Source organism: Eptesicus fuscus, chromosome 5 (assembly GCF_027574615.1).
Source record: "Eptesicus fuscus isolate TK198812 chromosome 5, DD_ASM_mEF_20220401, whole genome shotgun sequence".
Classification (NCBI taxonomy): domain Eukaryota; kingdom Metazoa; phylum Chordata; class Mammalia; order Chiroptera; family Vespertilionidae; genus Eptesicus; species Eptesicus fuscus.
In genome coordinates, this window is record NC_072477.1 from 21,358,987 (window position 1) to 21,372,095 (window position 13,109).

General features: G+C 39.1%; 1 protein-coding gene across 6 annotated transcripts in view; it reads right to left on the reverse strand.

The window, feature by feature from the left end:
* The window catches only part of TTLL5 (tubulin tyrosine ligase like 5), a 249,166-nt gene that overhangs the window by 136,067 nt on the left and 99,990 nt on the right, over positions 1–13,109 (reverse strand). For 5 of the 6 annotated variants that reach the window (XM_028141345.2, XM_054715891.1, XM_028141342.2 and 2 more), the window contains exons 23-27: positions 11,047–11,193; positions 9,814–9,917; positions 7,174–7,301; positions 3,854–3,937; positions 2,885–3,283 (exon numbers count right to left, since the gene is read on the reverse strand). In XM_028141345.2, the coding sequence (XP_027997146.1) occupies positions 2,885–3,283; positions 3,854–3,937; positions 7,174–7,301; positions 9,814–9,917; positions 11,047–11,193 (862 nt within the window). The remainder of the gene's footprint in view (positions 1–2,884; positions 3,284–3,853; positions 3,938–7,173; positions 7,302–9,813; positions 9,918–11,046; positions 11,194–13,109) is intronic. The other variant, XM_054715892.1, reaches the window with a different exon arrangement.

Here is a 13,109-nt window from a genome sequence, read left to right on the forward strand (position 1 = left end):
TTGTATGGGAGGCAACCAATGGATGTGTCTCTCTTACATCAATGTTTCTCTCTCTCTCCCATTTCCCTCCCTTCCACTCTCTAAAAAAAACCAAAACAATAATGGGAAAAATACCCTTGGATGAGGATTAATGAAACAAACAAACAAAAAGGAAATAGACTGGTTATTTACAAAACATAGTTTAGCTGTCATTCATGTTAACATGGATATCGCTAAAGCATTTAAAAATCTGACTGATGTTAAGATTTTCCCCAAACTAATCTACAGATTAAACTCAATACCTATCAAAATCCCATCTGTATGGTTTTCCAAAAACTGACAAGCTTATTCTAAAGTTTATATGAAAGTGCAAGGGATCCAAAAATAGCCTAAGCAATATAAAAAAGAACAAAATTGTAAGGTGATTCTTACTACAAAAACTTACTACAATGCTACAGACAATGTGGTACTGACATAAGGACAGATGTATATATCAGTGGAATAGAACTGAAAATCCAGAAATAAACCCTTACATTTTTGAGTAAAGGATTTGTGCTAGGAGTGCCAAAACAATTCAACATGGAAATAATACTCTTTCAACAAATGGAAAGGGACAACTGAATATCCACATGCCCCAAAAAATGAAGTTAGACTCTTATACCATATCATGCATAAAAATGAACTCAAAATGGATAAAAGACCTACATGTAACAGCCTATACTATAAAATTCTTAGAGAAACATATATACAGGGTGGGGCAAAAGTAGGTTTACAGTTATTAGTATGGAAAATAATATAATAATTAATAAATAATAATACTAGCCGTACTTCATGTACTCACAACTCTAAACCTACTTTTGCCCCACCCTGTATAAATCTTTGTAACCTTGGGTTAGGCAATAGTTTTTCAGATATGATACCAAAAACACAAGTAAGAAAAGAAAAAATAGATAAATGAAAGTTCATTAAAGTTTAAAACTTTTATGCTCAAGAAAATGAAAACACGGCCAACAGAATAGGAGAAAATCTTTGTGAATAAAGTATCTGACAAAGGACTTGTGCCTAGAATATGTAAAGAACACTTACAACTCAACAATAAAAAGACAATATCCCAATTTAAAAATGGGCGAAGTATTTGAATAAGAAGATATACAGATGACCACTACGCACATGCAAAGATGCTCAACACCATTAGTCACTAGGAAATGCAAATGATGACCACACACACACAAGATACTACCTCAAACCTACCAGGATGGGTAAAGTAAAAATACAGATCATAATAAGTGTTGGCAAGGATGTGGAGAAATTGAAACCTTCACACACTGCTTGCTGGTGGTAAAATGGTATAGTCCCTTTGGAAATAGTCCGGAAGTTCCTCAAAAAGAACTATAACGTTACCGTGTAACCCAGCAATTCTACACCTAGGTTTACATCCATCAGAACTGGAACATAGGTCCACACAAAAACTTGTACATGAATGTTCATAGAAGCATTATTTATAATAGCCAAAAAGTGAAAACAATTGATAACTAGATAAAAAATGTGGTACATCTATCCCATGGAATATTATTCAACCATAAAAAGAAATGAAGTAAAACATTATGGTAAGTGAAAGAAGCCATTCACAAAAACCACCAATTGTATGATTCTACTTATATGAAATGTCCAGAATAGGCAAATCTATAGAGATAGAAAGTAGATTAGTGGTTGCAAAGGGCTGGTGGAAGGAGACATGGATAGTAACTGCTAATAGGTATGGGATTTCTGTGGGACAACGAAAATGTTCTAAAACAAATAGTGGTGTTGCAAAACTGTGAATATACTAAACACCACTGAATTCTACACCCTAAATAGGTGAATTTTATGGTATGTTAATTACATGTCAATAAAGCTGTTATTTAATAATGAGGAAAGCCCTGTCCAGTGTGGCTCATTTGGTTGGGCATTATCCCATGCATCGAAAGGTTGCTGGTTTGATTCCTGGTCAGGGCACATGCCTGGGTTACGGGTTCCATCCCCAATAGGGGGCATGTTTCTCTTTGTCTCTCCCTCTTCCTTCCTCTCTCTCTAAAAATCAATTAAAAATATATATTTAAAAAAAAACTAAAAAAAAAAAAAAGAGAAAAACTTGAATGATAAAATGGGTCTACTTCATTTAAAATTAGATACCTAGCCTAGACATCTGTAATAATGTCAACAATAAAAATAAAGTTAAAAATAAAATAAAATAAAATTAGATATCCTATCTTAAAAATTCTTTGGTTATTTATTCAGGTCACACTTGACTTTAAATACATTAAAAATTAATACTAATTTGTCTGATGTCAGGAATAACTATTTGAATCAGAAAGAATGCACATAGCACATTCATAGATCTATGATTATCTGTGATGGGAAATCTCACATATATTTAACATATATATTTGTTATATATATATATTTATTTCATGATGGAAGAGAAAGGGAGAGAGAGAAACATCAATGGTGAGAATCATTGACTGACTGCCTCCTGCACTCCCCCTACTGGGGATTGAGCCCACAACCCTGGCATGTGTCCTGACTGAGAATTGACCCATAAATCTCCTGGTTCATGGGTGGATGCTCAACCAGTGAGCCACATTGGCCTGACAGAGAAATATTTTAATTAGACTGTAAGCTCCTACTAAATAGAAGCCCTGTCTTATTCATTTCTTTATCCCAGCACCTAAACGAAATTGTTTTATTTTGTATCAATGAATGAATGCCACTGGACCAAATGCAAGAGTCTTCCTTGGTTATACCAGAACAATGCAGCATATCCTTTAGCTTTCAACAGAAAAAGGCAAAGGGAAAAGATGACATTCTCTTTTTACTGGGGCTGGGGGAGCTGACACTGCAGGCTGCCTTTCGTTTTCTCACTCACCTGCCTTTGCTGAAGAGGGACGAGACAGTTTCTGGCTATAGATGTGTGCAGCGCTCTGGAAAGAGGAAAAGGGGCCAATGGTGTAACTGCCTGATCGACAGCGTGGCAGGCCAGCGGGGCTTGGTACGTTCTGTGTCCCAGGATGTATGGAGGGAGAAGCACTGTCAGGGACTGTGCTCAGCAACACTGTTGGCTGGTGAGGCACGCTGGGGATGGCTGGAGGAATCTGAGATAAAGATTGGTGACCAGGCCCTGGTGAGAGGTCAGAGGTTGTAATAATAGATGACAAATGGGTGTTGGGAACTTTCTGCAGAAGAGTAGCAGCAGGACCAGAAAAAGAAGCAGAGGAAGGATTGGTAAAGACTAATTTAGCCTCTTTTTCTGCTGAAGTGGTAAGTCCTATTAAAACAAAAACAAGACAAAACAAAAAAATAGATCATTTTAAGAAAAACTGACATATAATCACAATAAAGCATGAAATAAACATATTTAAACATCAAAATAATCTTATCATGAAACTGAAATCATGAAAACTACAGACTTTAGTGAGTATTCATCATGAATTTAATAAATTTTGCCTGCGGAGATAACCTGGCAACAGAAAGTTTGCTTTTAGTTCTTTTTCAAAGCTGGAGTTGGGACTAGCTCCATTAACCAGAGCAGAAGTTTTACAAATGTTAGGGCATCAGACAAAGTTTCTGGTAGTGACAGCTAACACCTTTCTTCTGCTTTTCAACCTTCTAGAAAAGTGCTCAGAATTTCTAAACATTAAAGTGAGAAATTCCTTGGAAGGAAAATAGGTTCTCAGTAGATTAGAGGAAATTCTAAGGGAAAAGGAAGAGCAAAGAAAAGGAACTTCTTTGGGGTAATGTCTCATGCTCTCGAATCATTTAATATCTGAGGACTTTTTTTCTTCCTTTCATGGATTTATCAGTGAGCAGCAAATCTATGTAGTCGGAAGTCACTCACGAGATAACTTATCAGAGTGAATTTCTGTTGCCTGTTGCTGTTTGGGCTGCTTTATTTTCACTTCTTCCATTGTCTCAGGGTGATCTGAAATAAAAGATAAATACTGACCAAAATACTGACCTGAGGCTCTCCTACTAATGCTAGGGTGTCGCTACATATAATTTTGCTTACAAAAATATAACACAACTATAAATCAATCCTAGGAGCCAATCCTATCTCAACCACACGTTTCCAAGGATGGCCAGACCCACTTCTCTGTGGAGTGGGGAACCAGCCAAATGACCCCCAATGATCCCCAAGCCCAGCTCCTGCTAACGGAACCAGGAAAAGACATTTAAATCCAAGACAGCCGTCCACGGACGGCCAACAAGCTAGGACTCGCTTGGAAAAGAAGATTAGGACAGTCAGATGCCTCTGCCAAGAACTCAGACCACGGGAATAAGAGACCAAGCAGGCTGGCGGTACCCTCTGGAACAAAGAGGTCATAATTTGTATGGAGCAGGGCAACCACCAAGAGATAGAAAGAACAGCCCTGATATTTGCTGGCAGGACACCTAGATGTTAACAATGGCTCTGTATCTTAAACTCCGTGGCTTTACTTCAATAAGCTAAGTGAGTTTACTTGAGTTAGGTTGATCAGTATATTCAACAACAAAATAAAAACTCTAATAAAATAAATTTCCACTTTAACAAATTAGTGTGTTTTTTCTGCCACAGATTACTGAAAAAGGACAGCCAGAACTATTCATATACTTAGGGGAATATTCCATAATCTTTCTCAAGGGCTAGGCTCATAGCAAAACTTACAAAAGGTCATTTTACAGGTCATCTTTCAGAATGAAAGAATTAGGACACATGAATTCTCCTCTCCATCAGCCATGGTCACACTATCACACATTTGTGTGCTCATGTTTGAAATGAGTCCAGAAATTATCAAATGTCATAATGGTGTTTCCTTGGTTGAGGCATTCCTTTTGCCCCTCTGGTTCTTCTTCATTTTTTTTTCTTTTTGCTAATCCTCATCCAAGGATTTTTCCCTCCCATCCTACCTAATAAAATGGTAATATGCAAATTACCATCACTCCGCTACGCCCACAATTGGGCCGTTGGGAGGCTGGGGGCGGGACTCGGGGTGGCCGATTGGGCTGGCAGGGGGCGGGGATTCACGAGTCCCCGCCCTCCATTCCTCCTGCCGGCCCCAACAGCCAGCACTGCGGGAGGACCCATGGGGCCAGCGGAAGGCACCGGTGGCGGAACTCAGGGTGGCTGATTGCGTGGCTGCCTGCACCAGTTTTCCACCAGCACCAGTTTTCCTCTGGCCACCGCCGATCGGAGTGCCTCCCGCCAGCGCCATCGCCCACCCCGAGTTCCTCCACTGGCAGCGCTGGGGGAACTCAGGGTGGCCAATCGCGCTGGCGGGAGGTGCTCTGATCAGCGGGTGGCCAGAGGAAAACTGGTGCTGGTGGAAAACTGGTGCCAGCAGCCAGGTGAAGGAAGGTCTTTTGCACGAAACTTTGTGCAACGGGCTTCTAGTTGCTTTGTAGAAAGAGTGGAAGGTAGGGGGAGGGGAGAGACAGAGAGAGAAATGTCAATGTGAGAGAGAGACACATCGACTGGTTGCTTCCTGCATGTGTCCCAACCGAGCTATGAGACCTTGACTAGAATCAAACCAGACACCCTTCAGTCCATGGGCCAACACTCTAACCACTGAGCAGAACCAGCTAGGGCATCCTCTGGTTACTCTTGATAGGTATAGACAGGTATAGATCTTCTTATATAAAGGCAGTCCTTAACACACAAACTCCAGAATATCCAAGGACCCATTTATACAAATAGGTATAATGCTGCCAGTACATTTTGTTAGGGCTTCCCCATTACTGCCAGGGGAGAAGTTATATTCTGAATTGCAATTTAGGCCCTTACCTACTTGGGTTAACACACTTTTCTCTACCCCAACCTCATTAAAAGAACTCCTGAGCCTCTCTTCCCCAACACTTCCACCAACCTTCTTCCTGTATTTAGTCCTCCAACTTCACCCAAAGACAATAAATGTTACATAAAGGACTATGACAGTCCTGGTCATTGCATACCTACAACTATCACAATACTAGATGACACATAACAGATGCTCAATAAAAATATTTAGAAGGAGTGAATGGACAGATGAATAAACTAGTTTCAGGACTTAGGTAAGTTAAGAAAGCTCAAGTAGAGGACTGAATTCAGAAGGACATCTGGTAATAGAATAATTCAGTGATACAGTGAGCTAAATAGGCTTTCGTGGACTAGCCTCAGAACCTAAAAGGTTTTTAAAATATTAACACTGCTTTTCTGGGGAAAACAAACTCACATTTTAAATGGCCAATTATCATGGCCATTTCCACATTAGTCTATGGTAGCCTAAAGAACAGGAAAAAACGCCACCTTTGAAACTGCTATTTAACTTCTTGACAAAATTAGTTTATTGAGTACTATATCTTACTAGTACACTTCCATCTAAATTTTAAATGAATCTTACATTTAAAGCACAGAGCTCTGTTTAGAACAGAATATCACTGCTACTTTTTTTTTTATCATGTGATGCAACCTAGATACTTTGATACACATCAATTCCAAAATCCCCAATCATGGAGTTCCCCAACACTGGAAACTTTTAGAAACATGTGGAAACATTTTGGGTTACTACAATGACTGAAGAAATTTAATGGAATTCAGTGAATGGGATTAAGGATATTAAGTCATCACTAGGTATGGAACAGTCCTACACAACAAAGAATTCTCCTACCCCAAATGCCAATGGTTATGAGCTGGAGGAAGCAAAAAATGTAACAAAAGTGAGATATCATTAGGAGAGGCAGAGAAACAGATTAAAAGCACATGCTTTGAATCAGGCAGGCGAAGGCTCAAACTCCTGCCCCACAGAATGGCAAAGGGCATCCTTGAGCAAGTTACTCAGTCTCTTTTGGCTTCTGTTTTCTCATCTGTAAGGAAGTTTTATAATAGCACCTACTCCATATGATTTTTGGAAGTAAAAAAATAAGATCATGTCCAGCAGATTAACAGGATCTCTCACTAAATGTTGGCTATTAATTTGTCTTGAAAAGCTCTCTGCTGTTATCATTAAAAAATCAGTTCCTGTCCCTCTTCTGCCTTTAGCACAAAAATGTAATGTAATGCCTCCTTATCCCCCATCTGGCACTGTAAAATGTCACCACCGTGGCGTCTATCACTGCTTAGACAGCACATTATTCTTGGCTCTCCTTTGCATATCCTTTTTTTCCACTTGTCCTTATTTTTCATGAATTAACCAACATACTTACCACCCTTTGCTCCGCTATCAGAATAACTGTTGCTGTTTTTAGAGCCTTTGGAGTGAGTCCCCAGGAAGACGCTTGCAGACTTGTTTTTTTGGGTATAAAAAGTCAACACCTCCTCCAGTTCAGCCTCACTGAAATGAGGAGAGAAAGGATGGTCAGAACTGGAAGCTGTTCTGGAAAATCTTCCCACCAGATTTTATTATGAAAATGGAGTAAGCTGGAGAATGGGAAAATGAAAAGACAAGCTGAACACTCCTGACTAATAGATGGTTACATACAATATAAGTAAAGCAATCTAAAAATTTCAAGCTTTATTCCTTCCACAGTAAATTTTCTAGATCTGCACTGTCCAATATGGTAGCCACTACCTTATAAGTGACTATTTAAATTTAAAGAGTTAAAATGAATAAATTTAAAGATTCTTTTCCTCTGTTACACTAGCCACATTTCAAGTAATCAGTAACTATAACACAAAGTTCTATTGGACAGCCATGTTCTAGATCAGGGATCTACCAACTAGAGACTGTTCTAGATCAGGGATCCACCTGACCAGCAGCCTGTTTCCGTATGGCTCCCAATTAAGCATGGTTTTTATATTTTTAAAGAATATGCTATAAAGACTCCATGCAGCCTTCTTCTCTGGTTCTTTACAGTCCGCCCACCCCACTTCTGGGTAATTGAGGTATATACTCTACTCACTAAAAGAGCCACTTGACATTTGGTCTATGTCAGCACAAAGGAGACCCACCCCTGTAACCATGGAAGAGTTCCCTGACCATGTATACAATGAAGGAGAATGAACTAGATGTTCTCTAGGTCACTTCAAATATTGAAATTATATGCACCTTATGAATACCCACAAAATGAAAGTATAAGGAAATAGATGAAAGCCCTTAAGATTCTTGCAGTACATATGTTATACATAGATTTTGTAACATCTAGAGCAGCCTCTCAATGGCTTTTTTGCATTTTTTCCCCTGGAGCCTGGCTATGTTCCAGATAAGAAGCTTTCAAATGAGTGAAATATTCCTGCATTCTTTCAAAGAACCTATATCCCGTCTTCAGCACACAAACTGTAATGACAACCTAAGAAATGGCGTCTATGAATTTCAGGGTGAACCCTAAGGTCTCTGAAGTAGCACAAGATAAAGGCTTAAGTAACCACTGAAGACCTAGAGCGGAGGCTGCCTCTACCTGTCAGTGTTTTATTTGGCTTTCACAGGTTACTGACAGGGAACGGTGAAGGTTGGTCAAAATACAGGCTTGCTTTATACCTCCTATCGTATCCTCTGCCCACTTCATAATTTATGTTTCCCCGCCTGACTCCTGCAGGTGTTTGAATTCAACAATCCTGACAAAGGCATCCATGTACCACCCAAGCGTAATAAAGGAACTGACACTAGCACCTATTCCCACAACCAGCACTTAGTCCACAATCAGTAGTAAATACACTTTATCTCCAAGTCTATATCCCAGCTAATAGTATATATAATTCAATTTGACTCCCAAGTTAGGTCTAGTAGTGGAATATACATCACTTGTTTTTTCTTTTCTTTATTATATTTTAGGGATTTTTAAGATTCCCTAGAAGGAACTAGATAGAAATTAATCTTTTTATTTTAAAAGAACCATTTTCTGAACATAATCTAGTGTTTCTTCTCTATTTTTATAATGTTGATGTGACAAACTGTTTCTTGCTTTGTTTCTATACCTGCTTTATCAATCATATTACTCAAGACCCAAGAATGTCAACAAAATAACTACAGGATTATGAACTCCTAAAAAATGATGTGTTTGCTGTGTGTTTAAGCACATGATATTGAGGCTATGATTAGGTCTACACAAGGCATTAAACACAGATCATACCATGCTGGTGACTGATAAACCACCACCTGATTTAACTTCACAAATCAACTGAGAGTTGATTTTTCTACTGCTTTTCTCCCTACTGTGTCTTTGATGGTTCAAAACTAATCAGTGGGGTTATACAGATGTTTTATCTTTGGTTTAAGTGGTCTTATAGAAGTCTGTTTTGTTTTAGACAAAGGCCTTTAAGTACAAATCATACACAATATAAATACCTTTGTTACCTCTTCCTTTGGAAACACATTGTAAATGGACAAAATGGCCTGTTAATTTATATCAAGATAGAGAGCCAAATGCTAAAATTTTCAATCCCTAAAGACTAACCCTAAGCATGAAGGACTTGTTCTATTTTATATAAATTAGGCGTAACCCTCACAGTGCTGAGAAATTGCCAATTCCTCAACCCACTCAATGTAGGCAAAATTTGGTCATCTCTCTGCATCAGTAGGCCAGGGATAAATTCAGATCCAGTAAACACTAGAAGCCTCTAACTTCAACTTTCCAAAGGGCTCTCTCAGCACTTTGAGTGATGTGTACTTTGAAGGCTGTCTAGAAATACAGCCCAGATAACCAGCAGCAGTGTTATGATAAACTAAACCATGACAACAGCAACATAACTGGCTGAGATATGGAGAGGCCAAGCCTAAGAAACTCTTTTTTTCCTTCTAAGAGTGATTTTATTCACATCCATATGTTAGGAACAAGGGAATATTGGGAATTCGATGGGGCGTATGGAAGACGGAATAAGAGTTTTAATTCTTCAAAAATGTCTTCTACCTTGCTTGTTTGATGAACTCCTGAAAATTTTCCGCATTCACCCCATCTTCCTCCTCTTCCTCAAGTTTCTTCTTCGACCTCTTTTCAGCCATCTGTTCTGTTTCCTACCCAGTTCCCAACCCCCACAGAAAAACAACAAGATAAAACTGACTCCTGATAAATGCGCATTTCATCATCTGGTTTCACAGCTTAGTAAAGACATTTAATTCCTCTGCCACCCATCGATATGAGACATTGCTTTCTGCCATTATTTCATGAAACACCGTGAAATTTCCAAATAAAAATTGCAGAATAAATGTAAGTTGTTATCATGTTTTTACTTTCTATTCACAGAGCCCACTGAGAAAAGGGCTTTTAATAGCATTTTACTAATGTCTGTGGCCATACTTACAGCTTCAACAATATGACAAGAGACTGCATTTTGTTACAATTAGGGAGAAGAAAAATAGGCCTTTGAAGATACTCCTATATCAACCAGCACCCAAACTGGTTGATAATGAAAGGACTTCATTTATACGTGACATACCAAAATCCTTCATTTATACAAGTCATACCAAAATTCTGAACAGATCTGGAAGAAATCGTGGGCTATGGATTCAGTTATGTTAATGTTCTGCCAATCATTCCACGCATCTTTTAAAATGCCATTTAGATTTTCAGGCCTCAGCTTTTCCTTTTGTAAAATGACCATATGTTTTATAAGCAAAAAAAAAAAAAAGTATTTCTAAAGCATTCTAAGACCCTTGGATAAAAGATGCTTTACAAAGTAATCTAACCAAATAATGTATTTCCTGGGCTTCACTGTAAAATGATGCCACTGGTTAAATGTTCTAGAGAACAAAGTATAACTCTCTCAGGAAAGAAGACTGTAATTATATTAAATCCATAGTTCAAATCAGCTCTCAAATAGTCAATTCACCACTGTCTACAGGCACCATCAGGACAATGCAAATTCACACAGCCCAGGAGTCATCTCAGCTGCAACAGTGCTCGAAAGGACTATGCCTTGTGGTAAGAGTTAACTATGGCCACTGGGGCCCTCAGAAGTAATAAATAAGTAGCCTTTCAGCCACCTGGGTTAAGGAATGAGGTCCTGCTCCCTGTAATGGTCACACATGGGATAATGAGGCTAGAGAAGAGAAGGACCTCGCCAGCCAGTGGGACAAAGGCTTCCAGCCTGTTTCTGACAGCGTGTGGCAATCTAAAGCAAAGACTAACAGATAAACCACCTACCTTGTTGTACACAATGATAAAGTCACCCAGCTGATGGGCCAGGATTCTCCTGCGTTCCAGAAGTGCCAATCGTCGGCTGGGTAACACCATCCTCAGTGAGTGCTGGAGGTTACCTGATGCTCGCTTGAGGAAACGAACCACTAGCTCCTATGAATTAAGAGTCATTGTGGGGGGAAAGCAGGGATTGTGCTAAGCAACAGAAGACAAGCTATCAAGGGATTATACAACAGAGAAGTGAAAAAAAGCAAACTATACATTTCAACAAATAAGACCCAGAGCAAACATATTAGATGTAGGAAGGATACATAAAGACATAAAACAAAGGAAATGCATTCTCTTCCCTTAATAAGCTGGCAATTGGAAAATCAAAATCAATAATTATGCAATAAATAGCTGTAAAACTACCATAATTCATATACAAATAATATTATAACAATTTAGAGTGCAGATTTCACTTCTAATAGGGTGACCAGACAAAGCTATTTAGGGAAAGTGGCATTCAAAGATAAGTTGTGGAAACAAAACCATGAGAGCAGATGAAAATATCAAAGGTGAGAAGGTAGAGAAAGAATACAGAAATAGTCATGCTTAGAGATAAGTGGGGGGAAGGGAGGATCAGAAAAACAACACAAAAACTACCCAGATCACACACACAACCCCACGGTAGAAACATCATAAATGTAGAAAGAAACCCGAGAGAAAACAGTGTCATGGAAGTTGAGGTAGGAAAGGGTCCCAGGCCCATAGCTTCCAAGAGGCTGGAGCTGGAAAGAACCACGACCAAGACGTGGCCCTGGATGGAGCCCTATGAGATAATACCAAAATCACACTTTCAGCAGAGAAAGGGGAACAGAGGGAAAGGGAACAGAGGGAGAGAAAGAGCTGTTACTATGCCTGAAAGGTGATGTGCTTTTTCTGTCCTGAGGATAAGGCAGTCTTTAGAATTAAGGATTGGCAAGCAGGGCACAGTGGAGGGTCATTAAGGGGAAGAAAGAATGCATCTCACTTGAATGGAAGAAAGGATTCTGAAATCTGAATACACACCAATAAGATCATTCATAACATCATAGATGCTTCAAAGAAAGATTTTGCAAGGCCACATGCCTTAAAGATTGTTGTTCCTTCCCTCCTCTGCCAAACGCAATAAAATTGCCTTAAGATGACAGATGGTGGAACCGTATATTGATGTGCCTTCTGTGAGTTATGTGATAAAGAATCTCTAACCCTAACCTGGATCAGGGAGACAATTCTACACCTGCCTTCCTCATAAACAAGACCACTGCCACAATCCTCAGGGAATGAATGGGTGAGGGTTTGCTTCCTAGATATATTCAAAAATAAATGCACAGAACCCGTATTAAATTTTGCAGTGATGATCCTAAATATTCTTGTAAAAAGCACCATAGAAATCGTGTGTGAATTCCAAGCAAATAGCTGAGTGGTTATTTTCTTCTGAGCTATTTTTTTCTTCTTGGGTTTTTTTTTTTTTTTTCCTATTTGATTTTGGTTCATTGTCCTTTGGTGCCAATTTATTCCAGTATAAAGAAATAGCTTCGCCGAAACCGGTTTGGCTCAGTGGATAGAGCGTCGGTCTGCGGACTGAAAGGTCCCAGGTTCGATTCCGGTCAAGGGCATGTACCTTGGTTGCGGGCACATCCCCGGTGGGGGGTGTGCAGGAGGCAGCTGGTCAATGTTTCTCTCTCATCGATGTTTCTAGCTCTCTATCCCTCTTCCTTCCTCTGTGGAAAATCAATAAAATATATTAAACAAACAAAAAAAAGAAATAGCTTCATAACTAGAGGGTTGGATTTCATAGCTCTACTCTGCTCCCTATAGTATAGGGTGGTTTAAGCTGTTATATTAAAACATTATTTTTTCACAGTGGAGCAGACAAACTGACTCTCAAAAAGGCAGTTTCAATTTTCCACTTGGAAAGAGCAGAGCTAACATTTTCCACTGATGGCTGAGAGATTATTCACAACACACAAGGTTTTATCTCTGGGTTGCAGTGGCTACTTTAAATTCACAAGTTGTTTTCTGAGACAGCCATCATGTTTTTATAA